At 41.7% G+C, this 25,839-nt stretch overlaps 3 protein-coding genes across 3 annotated transcripts; 1 reads left to right on the forward strand and 2 right to left on the reverse strand.

Moving 5' to 3' along the window:
• Positions 1-948: 948 nt before the first annotated feature.
• On the forward strand, positions 949-5,655 carry LOC135502327 (monocarboxylate transporter 12-like). The gene is made up of 3 exons (XM_064795068.1): positions 949-2,222; positions 3,557-3,700; positions 4,273-5,655. The coding sequence occupies exons 1-3, from the start codon at positions 1,331-1,333 to the stop codon at positions 5,433-5,435; spliced, it is 2,199 nt and encodes a 732-aa protein (XP_064651138.1). The 5' UTR covers positions 949-1,330; the 3' UTR covers positions 5,436-5,655.
• LOC135502333 (nucleoredoxin-like) lies at positions 5,627-10,403 on the reverse strand. Its single transcript, XM_064795084.1, has 7 exons — positions 9,785-10,403; positions 8,862-9,125; positions 8,180-8,384; positions 7,586-7,674; positions 7,290-7,380; positions 6,886-6,983; positions 5,627-6,512 (listed from the first exon to the last, which is right to left on the reverse strand). Exons 1-7 carry the CDS (start codon positions 10,211-10,213, stop codon positions 6,327-6,329), a joined length of 1,362 nt encoding a protein of 453 aa, XP_064651154.1. The 5' UTR covers positions 10,214-10,403; the 3' UTR covers positions 5,627-6,326.
• A 517-nt stretch (positions 10,404-10,920) lies between these two features.
• Positions 10,921-24,689, reverse strand: LOC135502336 (dihydropyrimidinase-like). The gene is made up of 14 exons (XM_064795098.1): positions 24,559-24,689; positions 20,257-20,351; positions 20,007-20,080; positions 19,173-19,283; positions 18,787-18,951; positions 18,277-18,419; positions 16,105-16,173; positions 15,582-15,702; positions 15,198-15,354; positions 14,872-15,013; positions 14,459-14,722; positions 14,063-14,149; positions 13,258-13,354; positions 10,921-12,763 (listed from the first exon to the last, which is right to left on the reverse strand). Exons 1-14 carry the CDS (start codon positions 24,622-24,624, stop codon positions 12,666-12,668), a joined length of 1,689 nt encoding a protein of 562 aa, XP_064651168.1. The 5' UTR covers positions 24,625-24,689; the 3' UTR covers positions 10,921-12,665.
• Positions 24,690-25,839: the final 1,150 nt, after the last annotated feature.

A 25,839-nucleotide genomic window follows, 5' to 3' on the forward strand; every position in this document is an offset into this window, starting at 1 on the left:
GTGCTATACAACCTGGTCCATGGTGCAGGGTATTAGCAGGGAGATTAATGATTAGCCTATTCTATTTTAGTTCTATTCGAGAAACACTGACCGGAGTGATAAGGCAAATTCTGCAGGGTGGCCTACCGGAACATGCAGTCAGGGTATCAATAAACAGTTATGCCAGGATGGACAAAATATGTACAGTGGCCAGCGCTTGCTCTTTGATTTATTCTTTACTGATTGATGTTGTCAGTTTGAATTGCGTTCTGCATCTCTCCATGCGCCTGGCTTTGGTCCGACAGTGGCATTGGGTACGGGAGTGGGTAGGTGATATGCCTAATATGTGAGGCCCTTATTTGGAACAGGACCTGCTGTCACTGGTCTCAATGCATTGTGCAAAATAGCGTACTCCAATCAATCTATTGGGGGTTGCATGTAGATAGCAACAATAAGTCCCTAAATGCAGTTCATTTCGTGTTTAACCTTTAATAAAACTTCAGTAACGTTAGAAATTTAATGTACATGTAGTTTAATCATCGTGCCCATTTAACTAATGTATATTACATTTCAACTTTGCCCGCTCCATGGGTATATGCTAGTAGTTTACAACTAGTGCACATGCCTGGGAGAATTTGGCACACATAAGATCGGTGATATCTTCACATCTAAACTTGCTTGACTGCGCCTTTCACTCGATCAAATGCCCTTTCCTGTAATGGAAAGACATTACAAATCGCCTGAGCAATACCTGCAGCTAGAGATTTTGTGATGTCCGGATTAAAATTTCCGCGATTTGTCCCAATTTTGTCTATTGCGGACAAGGTCACAACCAGGGATAAGTAGTCTTGGCACTCAAGGCTCAGATCGTCCGCCGGGTTTAATTTTCGCGCCATGGCGGTAAAAGTACGCGTATGTCAAGTACCACTGCAAGCATGGTGGGAAAATATGCAAGGCGAAGCCCCGGTTTTTGGATGGCATGTTGTGCCGTTTTCTCCAGCCAGCGAAGTCTGCTGTGTACTCCAGACAATATTTTAGCTTTATAGATCGCGATACAGCGCGATGTCCCGGATACTCATTTGTTTATCACCGTTATTAATAGCTACATAGGCCTGCATACTTCAATCATTCTGTGCTTTGAACCTTTCAGTGTAAAGGCCTATGTACAGAGCGGTTGGTGGTATAGGCCTTGGATTATTATCATGTTTAGTTCTGCATGATCGATACCTCACAAGCGAGGAATCGATGTGCAGCCAACGTGTTGCATCTGAGCGTGCTCGACCTGACAAGGTGACTACTGTAAAATTTAGTGCTCATTTGGGATCGGCCGGACTAATAAACTAGGACAAGCATGTTGGAAAAGACAGGAAACAGATTGCTCAAGAGAAGACTCTGTGATGATGAGGGTGAGCGTGTCGGGAGAGAGATTATAGCGCGTTCGAGGGACATGTGCCAATGTGGCTGTCAGTGCGACGAATGCATCGGACTCGACCTGGCTGCGACACACAATGCAAACGATTGTGGTATCGCTGGGACAGCTGAGGAACCACTACGTCACTCGGACCACGCTAACACTGTCGCTTGCAAATGCCAGGGTTGTGCCTCGTGCACTGCAGACATGATGTCTCTGCCGACTGACCCAGGAGGTAGACTGGGCGACATTCACCCACCAGCAACACATGATCAACAGGCTTGTGTATGCTTTGGGGAGGGGTGTCTCGAGTGCCAACACATTTCCCGGGCAGACGCAACCGCGGTAAATGACCGTTGCAACAAGAATGGCGAGAGCCTGATATCTCTCGTCATCTCTCGATTAGACTCATTGGAAGTGGTGGATGATATGACAGATGACAGTCTTGGGACTGCAAAGTCGTATAGCCTGCCACCAGGGAACTACTGCACATTAGAGAACCAACGGCCTCAAATACGCCTCGCCGAAGAGGAGACAGACGGAGGAAAGAAAATGGATGCAGATAGCTCAGATAACGACGAGGATACGACTCATCATCATTTGAATGTTGAAGACATACGGATGTCCCCTCGTGGTGCCGAATGCAGTGCCGGTGCAGCTACCGCGAGATCACACGTTGCTGTCTTCTGTACTTTCGGTATTATGTTCCTCATTGTTGGGATTATGTCAAGTTTCGGTGTTTTCTATGTGGAGTTATTGGAATATTTCGATGACAGTCGAAGTAGTACAAGTCTCATTGGATCTATCAATTGTGGAGCGTGCCATGCAGCAGGTGGGTAAGGCAGGTAACACCAGGCCAACACTCTTCAATAGTCAGGAGGACAGGTGTTGCCCGGCCTGTATTGATATAAAAACAAAACAATTTCAAAATTTGAGATTTTGAAATGTTTCCGAATTTTTTTATGTATTCTTTGTTATTTGATTTTGATAGGCTATACTTGAAGATGATTCATTCTCATCTTACCACAGAAAATCTTCTGTTTATCTTTAGGCAAACCCCTTGCCCTGATCTTTCATACCCCGGTATTATTTTTTTCCATGCCTGTATCCAGAAAGGGAGATTGGCATAGGCAAGTAGGCCTATTAGGTGGGCAGATTAAGTGCATTAAGTAGCTGGTAATAGGAGTGTCAGTAAATCGGCACTATATTCAAGCCTGTGCAAATAGGCCGGCATATTTTTATCATGAAGTCAACCAAACCAAGTTGACATTACTCATCAGTCAAGTTGGAAGTTTGGTTGTCAGAGTCTCCTGTCAACTTTCGAGGTTTACCATGTTTACTATCTCGAGACAAGTTCAAGGGTGTACTCAACAAAGTCAGGGGTGTACTTAACATGGCATACGTTTGGTAGGCAAGATAAAGTTACACAATGCCGCCAATAGAGGTCTCTCCCATCTCAAACATCAAAACTATTCACGCTTGTACAATGAATATATTTAGTGCTGAATCTAACATGACCCAGTGCCCTTACTGTGCATATTCCTCACCCGAAAATGGCCAATTAAACCCATCTTCTCCTGCTATTGTCCCCCTTTAAGAGACTTCACTAGAATCGGGGTACTCAATGCTTTTTCTAAAACTATACATAATTTCAGGAAATTCATGCAGCAGTGGACCCTATCAGTCATGCCTTGTGATAGATAAATTTCAAGAACTTTGTGCTTTGTATCATCTTGGTCCAATTAGCAAATCCATTGTTTGAACTAATTTACACACCAGCTATACTAGAAATGTTAGGCAGCCTTCGACTTATAGTCGATAGGCCTACTGGAAATTACTTTTTTCCGAGCAGGCTGAACGTGGCAGTCCCCGTGTAGGCTATAGGACATTCTGGTATAGGTCCATACGGACTGCGCCAATGCGGACGGAATATATCCCAGATGTGCGGGCCCATTTACGAATGTTGCAATTTGTCAAAAATCTGATTGATAATATTTACGAGCACTAGAACAAAAGGATTCGTTTGACATCATCAGCATCAGCAATCCCCCCCCAAAAAAAATATCCGTATGGGCGCCATCTATATATGGAAGAGGGTAGATATCCGGATTGGCTGGCACAATCGACCTTACCGTTCCAAAAAGTTATAATTTTTGTTCATTTCAGCTCCCTTGGTTGGATTGATTGAAGCCAGGATAGGGATACGGAAGACAGTGGTCGTTGGTGGTCTCCTCTCTGCTATAGGTCTAATTGGAAGTAGCTTTGTGTTCTCCATGCCCTACCTCTACTTTACGTATGGAATCATTAGCGGTATGTATCCCCATCGATATCAACAGACAAAGCAACCACAAGGCCAGGAAAAGACGTCGAAATGAAATTTTCCTTGGCAATCATGGCCAATTTATACTGTACCTATCGGATGCACATTAGCATCATAATATCATCCTGAGGAAATCAGGGGTTAATGTTCAAAATAGACGTGGGGAAAAGGGATGAAATATAATACATGGAGTGAAAAATGTATGGGGACGGAATAAGTACACGGTGCGTTTTAAGGTGCTAGTAATTCGACTAAATTTGTACAAGTGTAATAATACTAAAACCTAACAGTATATATAAAGCTAAAGGCGATAATGTGATCGGAACCTCTAGTATGCAGTTTTGAGATGAATACTCATTCCGTCCGTGTGTTATGGCATGATTCACTTGGTGACCCTAAACCGTCCAGCTTCCCCCGCTTTGTATGTGCTTGTCCATTCGCTTTTCACTCGTAGTTCAATATCCTTTGACTATTCCGAATAATTCTCAGTTTTGCCAATTCGTAGTTTTGCCTGTGTCATCAGAGATTTCCAAACACTGACGACTTGTTTTCTCCTCTGCAGGAACTGGTTTCGCCATTGCCTTCACAGCCAGCATCGGGGTGCTGGCATCTCACTTCGACTCCCAGCGACGTCTCGACATTGCCGTGGGAATTTCAACATCAGGGATGGGATTTGGGGTCCTTGCATTCCCACCTTTTATAAGGTTCGTGATTGACGCCTACGGATGGCGAGGAGCCGTTTTAGTATGTGGTGGCCTGGCCCTAAACGTTTGTGTCTTTGCTGCTCTGAGTGGGCCACCAATAGAGAAAAACGAGCTAATTCGGACGCTTTCTGTAGGAAGTGTTGCATATCTCAGGACTGACAAAGATGTGCTGCGCAGTGATATCGTATCGATGTCTATGACGAGTGTATACATAATGAAAGACACAGATCTCCACAAAGGGGCACTTACAGCTGGCGACACAGAAACACACAGAAGTGCTCCGTATAAGACCAAAGATGTTAAAACGAACTCGAATACAAATGGGACGGCGTATAAGCCCATGGATTCATCGAGGAAAATCGCCTTGAAGAGATTACCTTGTTTGTCTGTGATAGGAAATCGCGTGTTTCTCATTCTCTTACTCTCGGAGATACTAAGCAATATGACAATGAGCACGGTGTTGACAACACTGCCGGACTTTGCCCACTGTAACGGCCACAGTCTTTTCCGCGCAAGTCTGCTGTTGTCTATCTACGGCACGACAGCCACCCTCGGCCGCCTCTATCTCTCCCTCTTCTCAGCAGCTATACGGAAGTTTAAAAGCCACAAAAGGGTCACCATCGCAGCTACCAGTTTCATCACCATGATAGCCGTCCTCTGTATGGGATTCACCGGCGAGAAATACTACCTCATCGGCATTTGGGTGGGTTTGTTTGGAATCGCCACCGGTGCGAAGGGGACTTTTGTGTCATGTTTCGTTATCAAGTTAGTGGGGGCAAGGAACACCATCACCGCGATGGGGCTTGTGGGTTTATCTTGCGGTATTGGCCAATTCGGAGGACCACCAGTGGCAGGTGTGCTTTTCTCTATGACTGGCTGGTACCCGGCGGTGTATTGTTTTGGAGCTGTTACCAGTCTTCTTGCAGTATTATGTGTTGTGGTGATCATCATCATGCATATCCAAGACCGAAGGTGCAGGCAACGATTACGAGATAATGATCCAACTCAATTCGACAATTGACTATTATCTTGAATTTTCTTGATATGCTTTATGTAGTTATTGATATTTTGCTGTTGTAATGGCATTGTTAAAGATTCCACCCCATTCCCGTAATTAATCGAGTACATATTTAGTTCTTCTGTCTAGGACACAAACGGCAATAAAATTATAGTCTTATCATCCGTCATCTTCTATATATGGATATTTTGTATGTTCGATGAATACAATGGTATACAGTGAAGCGCAGGCCATTGCTGTTCTTATTTATTCGGTATCGGTATTATGTGCATTTACCTTTGAAAAATAAGCGTACCAGACAAGCCGCTGAAAAATTTCCAATGAGAATTGACAATGAAATATGCATGAATATAAGATGTTTTTTAATTTGCACAATTAGTGTCTGGCATTAGTGTCTGGGTCAGCCCTATCCAAGCGGCAGTTCCCGAGAATCAATGATAATGTAATGAATAATGATACAAAATAGTATTTTATGTATACACATTTGGAACACGCGAGGTCCTTATAAATCTACAAGGTGATTAATGACGAGATGAAAGCGCATCGTGAACGTGCAGTTTGCCTCGTTTCATGAATGCTGCAATTCAATCAGATTCATGTACAGTAGTGCTTCGTTCTCTGTTTTTTATCACAATGTTTTGGCAAAATAATTGTCTGGTTTGCTTACAGTGCACCGGCTAACAGTGACAGATAACTAACTACATATTCGAGAGTCTGAGAGTCTGTGGAGTACGATTGTCAAAGGAATCGTGGCGTTTTTTACGGAATCATTTTCCTCCACAGACACTATTGAAAGACGAACATCAGTGCTAAAAAGGATCAGTTTATAACAACATTCTTGTTTCCTAATGATTTCTAGATTTGAACTTGCAATGTTTAATTCGTAAGGATATTTCACTTCTTCGCCAAGTAGTCCTTTACAAATTGTCCGACTCCTTCCTTGGTTAGTTGACTCTTCTTAGCACGGGTGTATTTCTTGGTTTGAACATCACATATCATTAGGAATGGAAGTTCCTCTTCGTCAGTGTCAATACCAAGGTACTTGGTCAGCCGCTCGCCTATACCATCATCGTCGGTAGCCTAGAAGGGGTATCGTAAAGGTAAATTACAGTAATAAAAGAAGAGTTTTAAGAGGAATGAAGAATGAGGAAGAGAAGACTATTTTTGTGGCACTTTCAGAGGCTACGTACTTTTTATAATCAACCCTTTATAAATTAGGGTACTTGAACATACACTCCTACAGCAGTGGCTATACATTCGAACGCAAGTCTTTCCCGCGTCAAATTAAAGTTGATACTGATTTATCCACTGTTTAAAACACTGTTTAAACACTGTTTAAATCACTACGTAGATGACGTACGCAGTACTGCGTATACATGTAGGTACAATGTAGTGTATACTGTAATGTTATAAGACTATACTTTAATAGTGTAAAAACTTCCAACCAACTTACGACTGAAAAGAAGAACAGCATTTCAGGATCTGATTTATGATAATCTTTGGCGACTTCTTCCAACAGATCCACAGCAGTTGCTGCCTCTGACTGTTTCTCTGTAAAAGGAAAAGAGAAAACTGAAAATGTCTCTATCCTAAAACATACTACCAAGAGCACTTTTAAGTACATGTAACGTTTCATTTATCTGTATAGGGTAATAGATTGCTCTTGGTAGTCCATTAAAGATCTGATTACCAGCACCTGTATAGTCACTGTCCGTATTGGAATTGGATATCGCACCAAACACGGCGAGGGTGGAGTCAAACTCCATGAAGGCGAAAACTGAGGCGGACAAGAAAGCCCGGAGACTAGGCCTACGGGGTGGGTAGTATGCCCATTGCTAGTCTGGAATTTCTACTCACCGACAAAGAAGACACAGGATGGTTTTTCATTGAGAGAACTTGCTGATGACGTCACTAATTTATTCAAGGGTTTCGGAAGCCAAGGAAATTCCTAGAATGGTGGAGAGAAGAAGTAAAAATCGAAACCGCTGGATAACAAAACACTTTAACAATGGTATGGATCTCGGCGCGAGAAGAACTTGGTTGATACCTTGTCTGAGTCTGTCTTTGAGATCTTTTCGACAAATGGTGTGCGACAATTTTAGCGGCGAAATGTGATGTATTGAATCGCCAATGAATTCTAAAGATCAACTGACCTTCCCCTCCGGATCACCTGTCACGGCTCCGCGGCCATTCTTGGTGACTATTTCCCCTTTCTCGTCCAAGATGATCAGAGTTGGAATGCCTGATACAGAGACAAACATATTTAGAATGAAGGTACAACGTACTGGTATGTTTTTACCGGGGTGGTGGAGGGGGGGGGGGGGTAGTTAAAATGACTATCTACATGTATTTATTCATCAGCAACTTGGTATAGCAATCTTCGCTTCTCCAGCCCAGCACATTTTGCAGGACCGAAGAAGCCAACATTAATGAGCCATGATTTTCTTTTGAAGCCATCATTTCTTTCAAAGTTCCGTGTTGTCACTTCATAACTGGATGACTGACTATATTTCATATGGTAACAACACTAGCCTAACATTGTAAATTCATAAATAATCTTGAGGAAACATCCTGAGGAAATCAGAGGAGAAAGCGCTCTTTTCTAGCCCTGCACGTGTAGTATATATGGTGACAGGGTAGTGAATGCACCATGATAATATATTGCAGGAAGTGATATCACAAGTTTTTCAGTTGCGAACATTTGTTATTCAAAATAAAGTTGGTGATACACTTTCGCTGCATCTCACCTGTGACGCCATAAAGGCTGTTTAACTTTTTCTTCCTCTCGTCCCCGTATGGCAAGGCCAACCATGGCATGTCTTTGAAGTAATCAGTGAACTCTCCCTCGCTTCTGTCAGATGAAGCAAAAACAATCTCAAAGTTTTCCCGTGCCCTTTGAATGGCTTTGTAAGTTTCGATCAACTTTGGTGTAAAGGCCTGTGAGGGTGGGCACTGAAAGACAGGCGGTTAAATAAATGTTTCGTTCATATCTATGTGATTCATTATTGTTTTGTATATTGCCTATTGGGATGATTGATAATCCTAGGATGCGATTGAAACACATGGAAGCTGGCACGGTTTTCTGTTTATCGGACTCGTGTCAGGCCAAATTTGGACTCGCATATAATGGACGAATACCATATTGGACAGGTCTTCCAAGTCACAAGTTAATCAGGTCTGTGGAGTGATGTGTATATAACGGACGAAAGACGAGTCAAGTCGAGTCCGATAATAATGCAAGGTTTATACGGTACTTTCAACAATTTATCTCCGAACAAGACCTCACTTTCATTGTATATAGCAAGGTCATATCATTCCAGTCATGCCCAAGAGTTTTCTTAAAACCAAACGAAATTAGGCAAACTTAGCCCTTTTTGAAACTGGTACACCCACCCTCAGAACTGGACCGGTGCTGATAAGAAAACCTACCCAGTGACCAGAAAAGAACACTCCAACATATTTATTCTTAAGGGCGAAATCTGGATCATAGTTCGTGCCCTTGTTGTCGATTAGTTTCCCGTTTCCCATATAGATGATCTCTCCGAAAGGTTTTGGCTTCCAGGGGTACTCCGCCCCGCTAGGATCGTCGCTGACGATGGACCTGCCGTCCTTGGTGATGACTTCTCCCGAACAGCCGCAAAGGAGGACGACTGTAGGGATGCCGGTCACACCGTAAGTCTTGGATATCTTGTTCTGTATTAAACCAAGGAAAATCTTTCATTAAAGCTGAACTTGACATGATTTTCCGTAAAATGACGAAAAGGATTGATGGGATTTTTTTAAAATTGGATGAAATAAGTAAAATATGTTTTTGTATTGTTTGAATGAATGAGATTGTTTCAGACAATTTTGGGAAATAATCAGTTAAATTCCCACATCGCGCCTCATATTTTACAGCCTATCCCACCAGGCAGTTCTGTGCACTATAGTGTATTAATTCTTACTACCATTAGCATTAGAGAATGATCTTTTGTGTTAATAACGCGCTTTGCGCACTCAAATGTATAGTTCTTTGTACCTTCCTATACACCATCGATCGTTGTTTTGATAACTAAAAGACTATTATATATGTGTGTGTATATACATATATATAGTAATACCAGGTCACTGGAACGTGTAAGCCTAAAAGCTAATATTCAAAAATGTTGGTTTGAAAGCTTTTATGTATGAAGTCGACCATGATTGCATTCATTTCGTTCCGTTATCAGCAATACGTTATTCCATTATGGTGAATTAATGCATATGTATATAATGTAGGAAGAAGCTGGACAGTCATCCCATGAGCAAGTTGATCCTACATGTATACTACCGTGAAGCCACACGACAAGCGCTGGAAGATGAACTCGACTCACCTTCGTTTCCCGGTCTGCGTATGGAAGGGCCAACCATGGCATGTCTTTATAGTAATCATCAAACTCCGCCTGGCTCCTGTCCGAACTGATGAACACCACTTCCAATTCCTTGTCCGGGTGATTGGTCTTGAACCTCCGAAACCAATCGATGAACTGTGGAGTAAAAGTTCTGCTTGGCGGGCACCAATGTCCAGAAAAGAACAAGGCTACCACTTTTCCTTCGCCGCAGAAGGAAGCCACTTCCATTGTCCCTTCCTTACCCTGTACCTTATCCCCGAGAAGTTCGCAGATTCTTGTCGTACCTAACATGATTTCGGCCTCTTTTCCTACGGCTTGGGCGAGGGGACAGCCACCACTGGAGCTGGCAGCTGGACAGAGGGCCGCCTCTGCAGGGATGAAATTTATCATTGCACACCACCCTATCGACATTTTGGCTTTTTTATAGTTCCTTTTGGCGATCGAGGTTCCAGTAATAGGCCCTACTCGGTGTTACCTACACTGGACCTACACGGAAAGCATGGCTTCCTACGCAATACCCGTCCTAAGCATTCTTTATATCCAATATTCTTTATCGATCAATGTGTTCACTGCTAACCTACATATCATATGTACACATTACTACCATGTTCTTGATTGAATAGCGTCATTCCTGCTAATAGCAACGCGCCATGACAGTCACGTGGTCAGTCCAGTTAGCCATGACAAATCAACTTGGCGCCAACTTTACTGGTAAATTTAGTTACAAGATATTTTATATCGGTTTCCGGATGCTTTGGTGGAAAATAGCCCAGTTCAACTGGTCATAGGCTTCTTCTTTATACCATGAAGTTGACAAGCTCAACCTGATAGTAGGTTTATTGGAATGTGGCACAGCATATCAAGCCGGGATATCGAGGGAAATGAAGAGGAAAAAAACAAGTGAATGATGGTTGTAAATTTTGACGCACGTACTTTTGATACTTTATTCGTGATACTATATGCAGCATACTGCTAAACCGTGAAATAGGCTATAGGTCGCCTGGGCGCATTGTGAAACTGATTGTTGTTGTATTCTTCGTTTTCGCAAGCTGTCTTGTCCATAATTTCGGACAATGAGTCAAATAGCCTTCGTGAAATAAGAGAAAACAAGTTGAATGTACACTGAACATGTTTATTCCTCACAGTCAATACAAAATGTGGGGATGAACATAATAACATCTACTAAACTTGCTGAAGAATACTGCTTGACATGCTCTTGTAAATAAGAGTACAGACTAAGCTTGAAACTCTTAACACGAGAGTTTTAAAGAGCATCTATGAGTTGAGTCGGAAACTACGACTTTCAATTGGTTTTGGCCGGTGACAAGAACCTTTCACGACACACTGGTATCCGAGTTGCCAACACGTACAGTACACGACAGTCAAAAACGGCAAAATACAGAACAAACTGGGCAAAGTAACGTCGTATAGAACTAAAGTTCATATATTTCAGGCTATACAGCAAATCTGATTTGAGACTCCGTTACTCAACCAACTTTATCGTAATCTAAGCTGACACGGTTTGATATTATAAAAATGCTAGTTTTTCAAAATTCAACACCAAATTATAAAAAGTATGAACATTTACATTAATGAAGCAGAGATAATGTGACAATACCTCAATGAAGCAGTTTGATTACGGTAGGTTACACGGGACAGAATCAAACACGACCAGAAGAGACTAGACCAGGTCACATTGGAGCGCGTTTACACGGCAGACCGATCTAGTATAGAGACCAAGTCCACATCGATCTACATGTAGATCAGTTTGGTCCATTACTTGTTCAATGTACAACAATGCCATGACACAATGCCATTACAATGTTCGGTGAAAGCAGTACAAAAAGTCTGTTTTACAAGATATTTTGCCCTGGTTAGCTAAATAATCTTTGTTATTTACGAGAAGCCAAGTCATATTATAAAAACTCATGATAAAGCACCGTTGATTAAGAATAATCATTACATATTTTTGCTAAAGAAAGAGGTAATCTTGTTAGTTCAGCAGGCATACCTATTACAGCCACCAATTACCATCTCTGAGTTTTTGTTTTATTACCTAATTCCAACAATAAGGCAGCTGGTGATGACATTTTGTTCGACGTACACTTAATGAAAAGTCCTTCAATTCTGACCAAGTACGACTTAGCATGAGTTGTGACACCGTCTGAATCATGTACAGCCTTGTTAGCTTCCGGTATATGAAGGTAGTGAATGAATAAGATCACAAAGAACTCATGCATCTTTGAACGATCAAGACAAGTATCTCTTTGGTGGAAGTTTCGATGTTTCGATGATGTTGAATACTTTGGCTGCCCCTGATATACATATAGTATACATGTAGTACGTCAGCATATTTCGCCACAAATAAATAAAGAATATAATCATGTATGTATACTGGAAACAGTGAGTCATAACAGGCATTTTCCAAGGAGACCAAATGATATTACATATAAACACTTTCAACATTTAAACATGGAATTGTTTTAGGAATATAGATACAGTAACCGACACTGCTTTTGATTGTTCGTCTGTTCATTCTGAACTAAATGCTTTCATATGTAGACCTTACATAAAACAACCAAAATTTTTCTAGTACGTTTGTGATCATTTCAACCATTCAGCTGTGACATCATGGAATGAGGTGAACCGAAAATCCAAGTTTTGAATTCTCCTCAAGTAAAATCCAACCACAGCAGCAGTCAAGATATCCAATGGTCTGTTAAACCTTTATCGTCATCTCTTTTTAAAAGTCCATCATTTCCGCGTCCAGTCGTCCGTCCCATTTTTGGCATTTCATCCTATAGCAGAGATTTTAGTGAAACCTTGGATTTATCGTCTGCGATTACAGCAGAATACTCGCGCTCTAATACCAGGAGGTAGAAAAAGATGTTTTTCCTCCTGGGGGCTCGTTGACCCGCACTTGAAATCGCTTGGGCGTTGTGGTACCGACCGTCTCATCCGCTAGAAGAAGGAATATTATTTTAGAACAGAAATATAGGAGAATGGGCGAAATTCGGATGCATTCAATCGCAGCTGCTTGATACACTCCTGCGCAGTGGATTACATATGTCAAGGAGAGTGACGAATTGAGTCAGAACGTTGCCACTGCTCTGGTATTGTAAAAGATGTCGCACCCAAGCCATTTGATACAAAAGAAATGGTCCCCGTGGAAGTCATCTTTAGGCAATACCAATTCCTGAAAACACGGGCTCTTGATTTCCCGAGAGATTGTGTTTAAAATCTGCTGTCAGTAGGAACATTACCCTAAGCAACAACGACGCTCCACCCCAAGAAGAAAGTAGTCATACACAGGCGTTGTCAGTTCACAAGTAATGGGCATCATCAAAGACAACAATACGAGTATTTTATTCGTTCGCGATATCGCGAATGCATGCATATCAAATTTTGGTTGTCGCTTTATCTGACAAATGGAAGGGGTGACGGGTAACACTTACCTTTATCCCAGCCATGGCCAGATGACTGTGGCTCTGGATTGGGCTTTCCTTCCACTTTCGGCAGATCGCGCTGAATTTTTGTAGGTATTCTCAGAAGCTAAGCAAAGAAAAATCATACAACATTGAAAGCTGGGTTATAGAATATGATCCCCTCGTGCAAATGTCAATCAAAAATACTAATTGGAATTTGCGGGAAGACAAAAAGCGGATGATGATGAAGTGAATGTATGTGTGAGTGTCATATTTGATCTTCGTGGCCTTCGAAATCTACCATAAGTCAGCTTCTGATGACAGTACTGGTCTCCATCTCCATCTCCATCTTAATCAGCTGTCCGCGACCACAAAACCATTGACGCGGATCTGAGATGGGGACCCGTCTAACTCAAATAACGCATACCGATTTATCGTTGTTGATCAGTGTGTCGGGAATGACACTGATGAATCGAATGTAGTAATGATGGCAGTGACGTTAAATTCTGTATACTCAATAAATTCCATGCGTGAACGGAACACGGGCCCACAACTTAATCATATACTGTGAAATAACTGCACCAACAACAACGATTCGAAAGAAAGTAGGGAACGATCAAAGCGACAACTGATATCAATGTTTCATCAGGTGTATGATGCTCGTACTCTTTTCGATATAATATTCCATTACGAGTAAGTTACTACCATCTAGAACACTGAAAGTCACACATGTAACCATGGGTGTCCCAACGAATGATGCCCAAACACATTTTCCCTCAGCCAAAATATTTTGCGCAGTGAATATGTCGTAATGTGAGGGTGACATCATACTTACTGCATCTCTCTGGTCGATCTTGTTGTAAATGTAACCACAGTGGCTTGACAGTGGTAGGTACCGCCCACGACCCTGGACAACACGCAGCTGAAATATAAAGCATAATTATCCAAATTTAGCCTTTAGAGGACCACATCTTGGACCAAGTTAATCTTGGTTGAGCTTACTTGAAATCATAAGACTGCAACTGTTCAAAGGAAGACTCTAACCTTGCCAATTTTTCAGTTTCTTGTCTGCCAGGACAAGCGACTTCCAGTGACACTATGAGAAAGTTCGTAGCCCTTTGCAGCTGGTGTCCTAGCCCATTAAAATAGGCTTCGATCCGCTACGCTTTAGTAGTGGGGCTGGCCAGCGCCGGTCCACTGGTGTCCAGGCGAAATGGCCTTGACCTCTTACCTCTCCATCCTCATATACGACATTTCCATTGGTGGTAATCACAACTGGGCCACCTTTCACGTTCAGGCCTTCAAACAGATTGTAGTCACTCTTGGAGTTAGCGCTGCCAGCGTTGATGGTCCTGGTCAAGTTCGGGTCCCAGATCAGCAAATCTGCGTCTGATCCGATGTCGATCCTGCCTTTTTGCGGGTAGATGTTGAAGAGTTTGGCAGCATTTGTGCTGGTTGCAGCGACGAACTGGCATGGATGCATCACTCCAGAGTTCTGAAAGTATCAAGGGTTTTTGTTAAGTGGAACTGGTCATTGGTTCCTCTCGCTGATGCGACAATAGCTTATTGTAAGAATAAATATGAATTTTTGACTTTGAAAATTTTTCACAGGATATAAAGTTCAATCATGTTGACCACACTTACCACTCCCTTCTCCCACATGATAGCCATCCTTTCCTCTACACCATGGAGTCCAGGTGGGATTAGCCGGAAGTCATCACGACCCTGGAGACGGGCTTTGCTGGGGAAGGGGCAATGGTCAGAGGCGGTGGTGTGGAGGATGCCGCTGAAAAAGAGGAAGAAGAAAAATGTTATTAAAAAGCACCTCTGGTGCCAGAAACTCAAGGCACCTACTCTATTTATTCAATCAACCTGTCATTAATCCGCTATAATTAGAATCTCTCACCACTACAAATGACATAAAATGACAACATTTTATAAATCACTGAAGACTGAAGATATCTACTCACCACGAGAGAAGGTTCATAAGGTGATCCTTAGTTTTGGGATCATTTCTGAGTGGTGGAACAGAGACATGGTTGGCAGCTTTCTCCCATGATTTGTCCAGATACTTCTTGCCATCTACTGCGAGGGCGGCAGCTGTTACCTCTCCATATACTACTCGACCTGGTAGAAGGGAAATGTTATTTATAACTTAATTTAACGCTGAAAAACCTTTAGGGGTGCATATTTGTGTCAGTTGAAGCTCAAAAACCTTTATTTCTAAGAGATTGCCTATAAGACACCCGTTTGTCAGACAGATTTCTTGTTCTGCCAAGGCCAGGCAGATCAGCGTAACGATGTAGGATTACTGGCTGGCATTAGGAATAATCCGTCTCAGCTTCCTTACTTACCTTCCTTTCTGGCTTTAGCAATAGCTTCGGATGCTGTGCTACTCATCACGTGTTGAACATACAATGGACTGTTAGCCTGACTAGCAATGGTTATGGCACGATTCACGGCTTCTTGTTCAAGCTGGAATCAACACAGATTACTTGAAGTCATCATAACCAAATGATATGAATCATTTAATCACTTGTAATTGATGATAAATTTGCAGCTCATAATCAGGCTCCGAGTTCACTCAAGAGTTCCATTTAAGCAAACATAGTCTTCGTCAGATCCGATTCTGATTGAAGTTATTAAGTGAATTTATGCCTGAAGTGCTACATGATTTTCGAAAGAAATCTGCCAAAGTCGCGCCGACACCGGTATTCTCGGTCATCCATTAAGATCTCTCAAAGCAAGTGAAGACGCAAGACGAGAATCTAAATACGCGTAAATGTACAATTCTCCATTCTCTACAGCACCGATACTTATCAAGGCCAAATAAGATTGTGAAATTACTAGCATCGGTACGATCAAAAAGGTCCTAACCTCTTCGGATCTTGACAGTAAATGACCCTCTGGTCCTCGAATCCCTCTGGAATATACTTCTTCAGCTTTCTGCAGAAAGAAAACAACAACAAGTTTGAGGACAAGGCTTTAAATCTTCCCGGAATTGCCAAACCAGCTTGATTTAATGGTATATTTTAACAGGTTACGGTAGCCAACTGATGCTGATTATACCATTGACATATTCGTCCAGCAAAAACTACATTTTTTTTCTTCTTCAATATTTTTCTGAATGGTCTGCTACATTCAACACGATCAACTAGTGCCTGAGTCACTCCTACTCCAATTCCTAGCAAATGAAATCTACACCGAGTAACGATTGATGGAGTGCTCCGGCATGACTAAACCATTGGAGGAATAGTCTCACGTTTCATGAAAAAAATGTGAGAAAAACAATACGAGTGGTAGTTTCTCCGGCTGGAGTCTGCCTCAAACTGGACGAATCGGCAGGTTGAAAGCAAATTTCTAATTGAAAGATCGAATGAATCTATGCCCCGTGGTCGGACTTGTCTTGTTACTGATTGTTGGTACTGAACCATCAGCAAGAACGCACTGTCCGCATGGCAGTGCTGTGATTGAGGGAGTTCATCTTCAACGTATCTTCTTTTTTACAAGTTGACTTGTAGAATCAGAAACCATGGATTCTACAGCATGGTGGGCAAGGGAGCCACACAGCATTCAGGCTTTTCTCTAAGTTAATTCTCCAAACAACATCAACCCCCACTTAACAGGCGATGACTCAATTGATATTCAGTAAAGCCTCTTAGATTTGGAGCAGCAAGTGTTAGTTTCTAAGAAAATGTTAGGTAATCAAGTTGTCAAACACATAATTGGCTATATCGTCAAAATGGATGGAGCTAATTGCATTTGGTTTTCTGTATTGTATAAAGTGTTAGGTACACTTTTGAAATCGTCTTACAGCAGAAAATGGCAAAAAACCTAGATATATGGCCTTTAAGAATAACACTGGAAAGATTCTTCTGCTACTCCAACCGAAATACAATGTACATGTATATGAAAGTACATCAAAATACCAAGAGAACTTTAATTGCTCACAATTTGAATCCAATCAAAATTCAAGCTTCGATTGATTGACTGGTGCAATCAAGCTTGTGTGGTCTACATATAGGCATGAGCATCGGGATGCAGCATGACTCACGAGATTAATCATTTCATATATCAAATACCGGATTAAGGTTTACGATGCAACAGGGAAAACATATTTTGTATCAACAGAAATATATTACAGTGTTTTAGATACTCGAACGTAACCGTATTACGACGGGGAGGCAGCATGCGCTTTGCACTACTTTTACCAATTATACCGCCATTTACCGAACATATCCCGCCAGTAAACTGATCAATATTAGGGGCACTTCATCTGCTGGAACAACAGTTTTCGTTGTCATCGTTCAAACAGTATGATAAATTGTCCAGACAGACTCAAACGATGTTCTGTTATAATCGGAGAAAGAAATGGTTTGGCGGCCTAGCCTATAGTTCTAGTAGATGTAGGCCTGGGTGGTATAGAACCTCCCGTGTTAGAAGCAATAACTGAGTAGTTGATCATGGGCAAGGATGTTGCCCAAGGCAGTAATATTGTTTGCTATGAATGCGCATGTTAAGAGCTAAGAAGCTTCAATGTTGGTAAGCTGTCATCACCACCACACCTTCTGCTGTAAACCTTTGGCGGAATGGAATAGGCTCACGTTGATTTACTTAGTTAGAAGTTTCATACAACCTAGTGCTTTAGCTTACAAGAGAAATCAACAACTCGATCTCACATCTGGCTAAGGCAGGTTCAACCTGTATGTACTTAATACGTCTTTCTACACAAAAAAACGATGCGGTGAGTTACATGCGATTTCTGAGTTATAAAAAGCTAGAGAAACATGATTTCTCTCAGCAAAAAGGTACCATTTATTCAATCAGATTCACCCTTAGCCACGAAAAAGCCCAGAACGATTCAGCCATGTTGCAAGAACAGGACAGGTAAACATAGTTATTTATAAAGTCCTCATTTTACAGCAATGAGTTACATAGTAATCTACCTCGGCGTACATTTTCTAGAAAATGAAAAATTAGATGAATTCCTATTGCTTACTTTATTACTGTGAGCAATTAAAGGCATCTTTTATACATATATTTACTTACAATATGAACAAGGTCTCCGTTTTCAGCATAGACCATTGGTAAAGCACCTAATTCCTTGCACTTTTTGAACACTTGGTACATTTCATCGTCTCTCAGCATGTGTGATTCCTTGAAGCCCATCATGACTTTGAAACAGTTGACACCTAAAGCAGAAAGAAAGATATCGTTACAGCAAAATGGGATTTCTAAGTTCTGATGAGCAACAATCCTGAATATTTGATTTCATATATCAACTCTTTTCAAACCCCGTTGGCAGACTATTAACTAAAGCAATGAAAAGTCCTATCAAGAGAAGCTTCCGCCTTTAACAATGTATCATGGCCTACTCCTTTCATTTAAAAAACTGAACTTAAATTTGACTGAACATTTTCAATAGTGGACTTTAACGATAAGATTCTATTCAGATCCCTGTGAATCCCGTTTTGGTACCATTTATACCGAGGGCACCTGTTGGTCTAGATTTTGTGTCTTGTCCATTTGAGGAACGTGAAGGATAAATGTATACGTTACCTTCTTCTTTACAAAGGACCTCCATATCCTTTTCGACATTTTCGTCCCATTTGGGAATACCAACAGCCAGGGAATAGTCACAGCAAACTTTTCCGTCTCCCCATTCTCGCCATTTCTTATAGGCGTCGACGAGCCTTGTATCTTTGCTGTCTAAAACTAAATCAACTGCAAAGAGGAAAGAAAGTAATAAGGACTATAAACTACAAACGGATGCCGTCACAGTTTCACCAGTCCTTCAACACTGTTACTTGTATCAATGATATATACACTCAATGTAACCTGATATCAAATATAATTTTATTCGATTTCACTAACGTGTTGCCTATAGCTAGCTATAGGGATGGTGCAGAATAGAGATTTGTTATCAAAAGACAATGATTACTTACTTATCATGGTTGTACCACCAGCAAGGGCAGCTTTGGTCCCTGAATAAAAGTCGTCCGCAACAGTAGCACCCATAAAAGGAAGCTGGAAATGTGTCTGTGTGTCAATGCCACCTGAAATATGCAATGGACAGTGAAGAAAATTAGCAAGGAGAAGCACTTAAGGACTAGTGTATGAATAGTAGTAATTGTTGCAGAGATATTCTTACAGTTGCCGAAAAATCATTTCACAGTTTTTCTTTTGTTACTGTACGGTTACCAAACGCACAGCCCTGTAGCAGGAGACATACATCATAATTCGTGTCATCCGTTGCGGTATGATAATCACAAGCCAAGGTGTCTCGAAATATTGTAAGAGACAATAATGATCACGTTATTGGTACAAATGTAATAAAGTGGTGCTTCCGAAGATTCATCAATACTACTATATAATGGATGTGTAAGCGTGAACGTATAACATCTACACTGTTTAACGGGAGGCAATGTTACCATCGTGATATAATAAAGTGCGTAATAAAGTGGTGTTCAGCAACCGTTTCCACAGAGTGAACTGCATGACTCAGCGTTACAAGGACGTTATATTCAGCACATCGCCAATCGATAAAATTATGGAGACCAAAGTGATCCCACCATATACAGAACTCTGTGGAATTTGTCCTGTCAAATTTTATGCTGTATCAGCATTTATTAAGTGATGCCGTGTATAAATCGAGCTCAATGACTAACTTCGACGATTTTTAGTTAACTTTCGTTTCTTAGACGATACTTGCAACTATTTGTGTCACATGACAAGAAACACAGATAGGATTTAATTTCATCCTCTTAGTGCTCACTTACCAGGCAAGACCAGTTTACCACGAGCATCAATCGTTCGCGTCCCACCCGGGATTTGAAGGTTGTGTCCCATTTGTCTGAAAAATATCATCAACAACATTACCTAAAATCAGGCAATTATGACATTCGGAAGGAAGTATCACGAATCATTCATTATACATACACACTGAAGCAAGTACACATGTGTAGTTCCATCATTTACTACATTGGCAAGCAACCAAAATCTTGATAGGTTTTCTACATCTTTACTTACTTAATGACTCCATCTTCGATGTAAATATCAGCTGTGTGCGTAAGGTCATCGTTGATTATCTTGCCACCCTTGATCAGCAGACGTGTTTGGGCACTCTACAAGAAGAAAGCAGAAGGGCTCAGAGGAAGAGTTGATTTTGAATTCATAAATTTCGTCAAATTTCTTTCATTGTTGTTATGCTTGGTGAATGTCAACATGAGAGGATGGTGCTCGAAAGAAAAGCCTTCGTCATTTTTATGATAACTGGAAACGCATTTAATTATTCACCCAAGCAGATAGATATCAGCGTGCCAATTAAATGGTGTGTGAGAGATGACGCCACGAGATGACGCCAACAGAATCGACCACGGAATCAAACTGTCTGTCAGCTGACTTCAGCAAGAGAGAAATCATGATAAGATCGCCCAGCCCATTTATTGACTGCGAAGCCAACCGTGTCTGGCGGAGCTTGGACAGCAACAAACTCAAAAGCGAAGCCACCATTTTCAAAGCTGCAAAAAATTTGTCTGCTTGTGTATGTTTTCTTTCATACAGAGTCTGCGAATACTACAATCGTATTTGTCCTTGAGGAAATTTTAACAAGAGGTTTCGATTCATGTTGAAATGTATACGGTTCCACTATCATGGAAGCTCTCTAACATATTTGATTATGATACACGTGTACAGTCGATATCAAACACCGCCTGAACAATGTCACCGCAGCTGCTTTAATTTGCTTAAACATGTAACAAAGCTACATTATGGTGGTAATCGATATTTCCATTCAAGAACTTGCATGAAAACTCTTTTTCAAACATGCCTCACGGATGGGGTTATACCCGGGGAGGGAATTATGGTGAGGGACGATTTTGGTTGAATGTGCATCATAGTATGATGCAATAAACTTATGAGAAGTTATCATCATGCGTTCTGATTACTGAGGAGTAGGCTTCAAGTGGTAACTTCGCCAGTGTGATATCATAGGAATTGGGAAGAACATCTCTGGGCTTCTGTATTGCGCGATGCAGACGTCAATGAATGGAATTTCAGTGGTTTCGCGTTGAACCAAGCGCGGCTATTAGAAACATAGGAAAGTAATGTAGGTTTGCCTTGTTCAGCCACCTTTTGCTTTCAAGGCTGTTGTTATTCCTTCCGTATATACGCGGGCGTCGAATAGTTATTACACCTTGATGGCAAGAGCGTGTTGGTTTGCACCTTCCTCTGCTCTGGTTCATTTGTTGATAGAGTAGTAGTTAGCCTTATCATTCCATCATTAGAGCTGGGCAACTGCAAACCTGAGAATATTCAACTAGAAATGATGCTGTTGTACGGGACTATCACAAAATAAGGTGATTCCAGAGTGCAACAACTGGTGCTTTCTCTTGCCTTATCAATATTAAGCCATACTTGAATTGTTGACGTCGACAACCCACGGTCTCTCGTTACAGAGCACGTGTCGGTCTTCCTATCGGAGTCATTGGTGTGATGGAAACATTGGCTAGGCCATGAATGAAATAATATTGTTGATAAAATCGTATGAGAGGTAGAAATCATGCAAGCGGTCATGGTAAAGCAGGCGCCCTGGGAAAGTTACGTTAAGAACTGAGCTTCAGATGGCTCTTTTTACCAGCAGGCGTTGATAGAGTATTTTTTCTTATTGGCCGGAGAACTAACATTACTTTTGAGTTATTATGCATGTAATTATCCGATGCTCGGAATGAACATGTATGAATCGATATTTCATCAAGTGCTTATACATGTACTCCATTGCCCCATTCTACATCTGTTTCAAATATCAAATATCAAGTAGCAATCGGAAGTCCCGGATCCGGCACGATGCGGTCGCCTCATGCCTAGAGACGTGGTATCTAAAAGTATGCTTGCAGTGATCGGCATCAAAGTGTGGGCAATTTGAACACGCTAAAGTCGCATTTTTATGCAGTCAACAAACCCTTTTCTCTCTCTTGATCAAGTTGTTTTGGTTGGAAAATTGCTGGTGGGAGAGACTGAACTGTTGATAATAGACACTGCAGAAAGCTTTGATCATTCCTTCAGGTTAGAAAAACCATTCCATTGCTTGGAAACTCAAGAACCACTGAACATGTGTCACACTTTCTATTTCTGTGCTATAGTGAGTTTTATCTGAGGCAAAAAAGACTTCATTTCCGTTCGTGAGTGCGTCTGATTCGATAAAGAATGCAGAGAATGCAGCAAGCATCGATGTAAAGAAAACTTAGTTAAAAAGTTTAACAAACAGATGGTTCACATTTGTGTACGTAGTTAACGAAAATGTGGACAACCTCAGCCATTGAATGCATATAATTAATGTGGTCTGACTGTAACAATAAAGAGAAGCCTTTACCTTGTGGTCATGGGCAGCGCTGAGCAGCCCGCTGCGACTGCAGTTGTTAAATTGACAGTAACCATTTTATTACTATAGTACATTGTCAGTACTATTCAGTATTGTAACTAATTCTACGACCTATATCTGATATTTTCAATCACTTGGTAAGTTGAGGTTGGTCATAGGTTGCAGTTAGACTAAAGGACCGGGCAGTTACGACATAATGAGGCATTTGTTATTTTCAAGTTGCTTGTTGTTCAAAAATCCTTAAGTCGAGGACACTCAAGCCCAAGCAGTGGTCGTTCTTCTCGACATCTGTGACTTATAAAGCCAACAAATTGAATAAAGAATACTACTATTTAACAAAGTAACAACTCAATAATAAAGCTGTTTGGCTTTGATTTAGAATAGTTCGAGGCGTATTAGAACAAGTATTTAGCTAAAGTAGGAATGCTAATACGACAATAAAGGCTTGTTAGCACAAGACCTAGCATGTATCATAATGACATTATGCCTCTTATCCTGTCTTTGGCTTGGCTAAGCGTAGACATGACTTGGGGTAACACAGTCACACGCTATAGACAGACGTCTCAACCAGAGATTGGATCGTCCATATGTGTAATGTGTTTATCAAAACTATAAACAGTGTCTAATCTGCGTTTCATTTACTTAAAGTTGAGATGCTATACTGTCCTCTAACTTGGGCTTTGATGAATCGATCATAGTTATACATTAAGTAATGGGTAAAACAGTATGATCGATACGACATCAGTTTATATGTACATTGTATATCATTTCTTCTCCTCCGCTCTGTACACCGACGACCTGTTTCGAAGTGATTCTGCTTGTAATCATTTCCGATTGTGGCAGTGTCCTCACTGGTCCTGGTCCATTCAAGCATCTCTCGTAGTACATGTATGTATAAAACCCAATAACAAAATAACATGGCCAGGTGGCACTCAAGCTTTTCCGATGATGTCATCGTCCTTAGGCTACCAAAGCAGATGACACCAGACTGATGCGCGCAGTGCACGGAGGAGACGCCAGGACATACAGACTCCGTCTCAAGTTGTGACGCATGGATGTCCTAATCATTCAACTCCCCATGTCCCAAGTTATAGTAGAATAGCCAACCATTGTACGACCAGTTGTTTATCAGCTGATGGTAACACTCCATCAACGGAATAGAGAGTTATATGAGGCTAATTTGCTCATGAATCGCTCATTATACGGAACCTAATTTTCCGGCATTGAAGCTGGATGACTCAATGCCAACATGTCAATAGGCGATATCGATTTTTTGCTCCGTCAAAGGCTAGGTATCTAGACGCTTTAAAAAGAATAGTGTCTGCTTGTGTTTTTAGACCGGGTTTTTGGACACATCCCGCCGCATGATGACCTAGCAGTGAGTCATGGATTCGAGACTTGGAGACATTCATGATTGTCTAGCGAAAATATTTAGGCAACGACTGAAGGAGAACTATCAGCTTGTCAAATTCGGCCAATAACCAAAATTTATAGGCTAGTCCTACATCCCCGTCACTTGAAATTAGGGAAATAATACCAACAAACCCTTTGAGAAAGGAGTCGGTGTCGCACGCGCATCTGGTTGCTGCTGCTGCGAAGTTCTAGTGAGCCCGGGAGTACGGCACCCGGGCCGGGGATATGACCAGCAAATACGTGGGTACCCCCAAAATATCGAGACAATCCAGGATGCATTCGCCCAGTTTTCTCCTCATAATACTCAGTTGGCACGAACCAACGTTTAGGTATTCCCCGCTATATTCACAATCAACTCCATACCGCATCCTTAATCATGACAGAACCACTGTGTGCGATACTGATCCATACAGTGTGTATTAAATATGCAGACACAAGCACACGATAGATGGAGAAACGCCATGCCCACTTAATAACACGGACGCTGCAAAACCTCGTTTAAAGCGCGCGGTGTGACGGCGAAGACCTAAGATCCTTACCTGCAAATGAAGGGGGACCTTTTTGAGGCCCTGAGTGGCTATTCCTTGATTTAGACGGCCGCTCATCCTGCTTGATATATATATCCACACTAGCCGGGTTTACAGGATTAAACCTACAGACAGGATATGACCTCACTCTCTATGTTAATGGCGTACATTATTCAGCAGCCTGAATGTTTATTAAGCAGATGGCGGGAATTTAAGTCAAATAGCCAGGCTATTTTGAGTTGTGCATGCTGGGTTTCTTGTGAGTCAGAGGCCCTGGCCGGGTGATGGCATGATGGATGGCTAACAAATTAGTTAATGAGAAGCAAGGTTATAGAGTTATTTGTGAAGATTAACCCTTTGATTGTGGTGGTCATATGCATATCTTAGAGTATATTGCCCCTCGCGACCAGTTCACTCTCCTCGGATTCCGGCAATGATAAATGTATTAGGACCCGGCCTTAAGAGGACTGTGACAGGAAGTTTTGTCCGAACAGACAGTACCTTGAGTTAAAGGGACTTTAATTTTGCGATATCGGAACCTTGAGTGTCAATATGGATGACAACATCCAGATGATACACTTTCTTTTGCCTAACTTGGTATAGCAACGAGTGCAGTTATTGGAGAAGCTATACTGTAAGGTCGGCATGGAGCCGTCTCGTTTTTCTTGATAGGCGATGGAAGAACGCAATGGTACGCGTCATGCAATGATTCCATTTCATTACATCACTGGTCATTAATTCCATTTGGAAACTGTCCACCAATCGCTGTTCAGTTGTTGGGGTGCAGACTTTTTTTGTCTGACAAATATCCTATTGTGCGAGTTGTCACATTTTCGTCTACGCGCGGTCACATACGCAGAAGCCATGTCCGTCCGACCCATCTCGGTATAAAACGTATTTACGACTTTCCAGTCTTTTCAGCTCGGGAAAGCGTTATGGTGGTGTGCAAGGGATAGCAGTCCTAGGGCTGATAGTCCGTGTAACAATAGCCCGCATTGCTACATGTTTTGGTTAGGGTTAGCGGTACAATAGATCATGCTGCTTAATTGATCAAATACAATGCTACCGGACTATGACTCCAGGGGGACTATATCCGCTGTCACAGTGGAACAATCCATCATGAAGACAGATCAGTGCTCAATCATGGTGCTAACTCTGGGCGATAGTGGGGAACAATCCATCTCAGACAAAACATTGCTAGCCCTGGACGATGGCGTTTCGGGGGAACAATGCATCTTGAAGACGTACAGATCAGAGCTAGATCTGGGCGGGAGCTATCCAAGTACTATGTTG

The sequence above is a fragment of the Lineus longissimus genome, chromosome 2 (assembly GCF_910592395.1).
Source record: "Lineus longissimus chromosome 2, tnLinLong1.2, whole genome shotgun sequence".
NCBI lineage: Eukaryota > Metazoa > Nemertea > Pilidiophora > Heteronemertea > Lineidae > Lineus > Lineus longissimus.

What these genes read in the sequence shown, in the direction of transcription:
- LOC135502327 (XM_064795068.1), top strand. Translation starts at nt 1,331, where the DNA reads ATGTTGGAAAAGACAGGAAACAGATTGCTCAAGAGAAGACTCTGTGAT. An exon ending in TGGAGCGTGCCATGCAGCAG is followed by an intron (nt 2,223 to 3,556) that starts GTGGGTAAGGCA and finishes TGTTCATTTCAG; the next exon opens with CTCCCTTGGTTGGATTGATT. An exon ending in TACGTATGGAATCATTAGCG is followed by an intron (nt 3,701 to 4,272) that starts GTATGTATCCCC and finishes TCTCCTCTGCAG; the next exon opens with GAACTGGTTTCGCCATTGCC.
- LOC135502336 (XM_064795098.1), bottom strand. Translation starts at nt 24,624, where the DNA reads ATGAGCGGCCGTCTAAATCAAGGAATAGCCACTCAGGGCCTCAAAAAG. An exon ending in TGCTAAAGCCAGAAAGGAAG is followed by an intron (nt 15,355 to 15,581) that starts GTAAGTAAGGAA and finishes CCCTTCTACCAG; the next exon opens with GTCGAGTAGTATATGGAGAG. An exon ending in TGGCCATGGCTGGGATAAAG is followed by an intron (nt 12,764 to 13,257) that starts GTAAGTGTTACC and finishes TCCTTCTTCTAG; the next exon opens with CGGATGAGACGGTCGGTACC.
- LOC135502333 (XM_064795084.1), bottom strand. Translation starts at nt 10,213, where the DNA reads ATGTCGATAGGGTGGTGTGCAATGATAAATTTCATCCCTGCAGAGGCG. An exon ending in ACGCAGACCGGGAAACGAAG is followed by an intron (nt 9,126 to 9,784) that starts GTGAGTCGAGTT and finishes GGTTTAATACAG; the next exon opens with AACAAGATATCCAAGACTTA. An exon ending in TGTTCTTTTCTGGTCACTGG is followed by an intron (nt 8,385 to 8,861) that starts GTAGGTTTTCTT and finishes CCTGTCTTTCAG; the next exon opens with TGCCCACCCTCACAGGCCTT.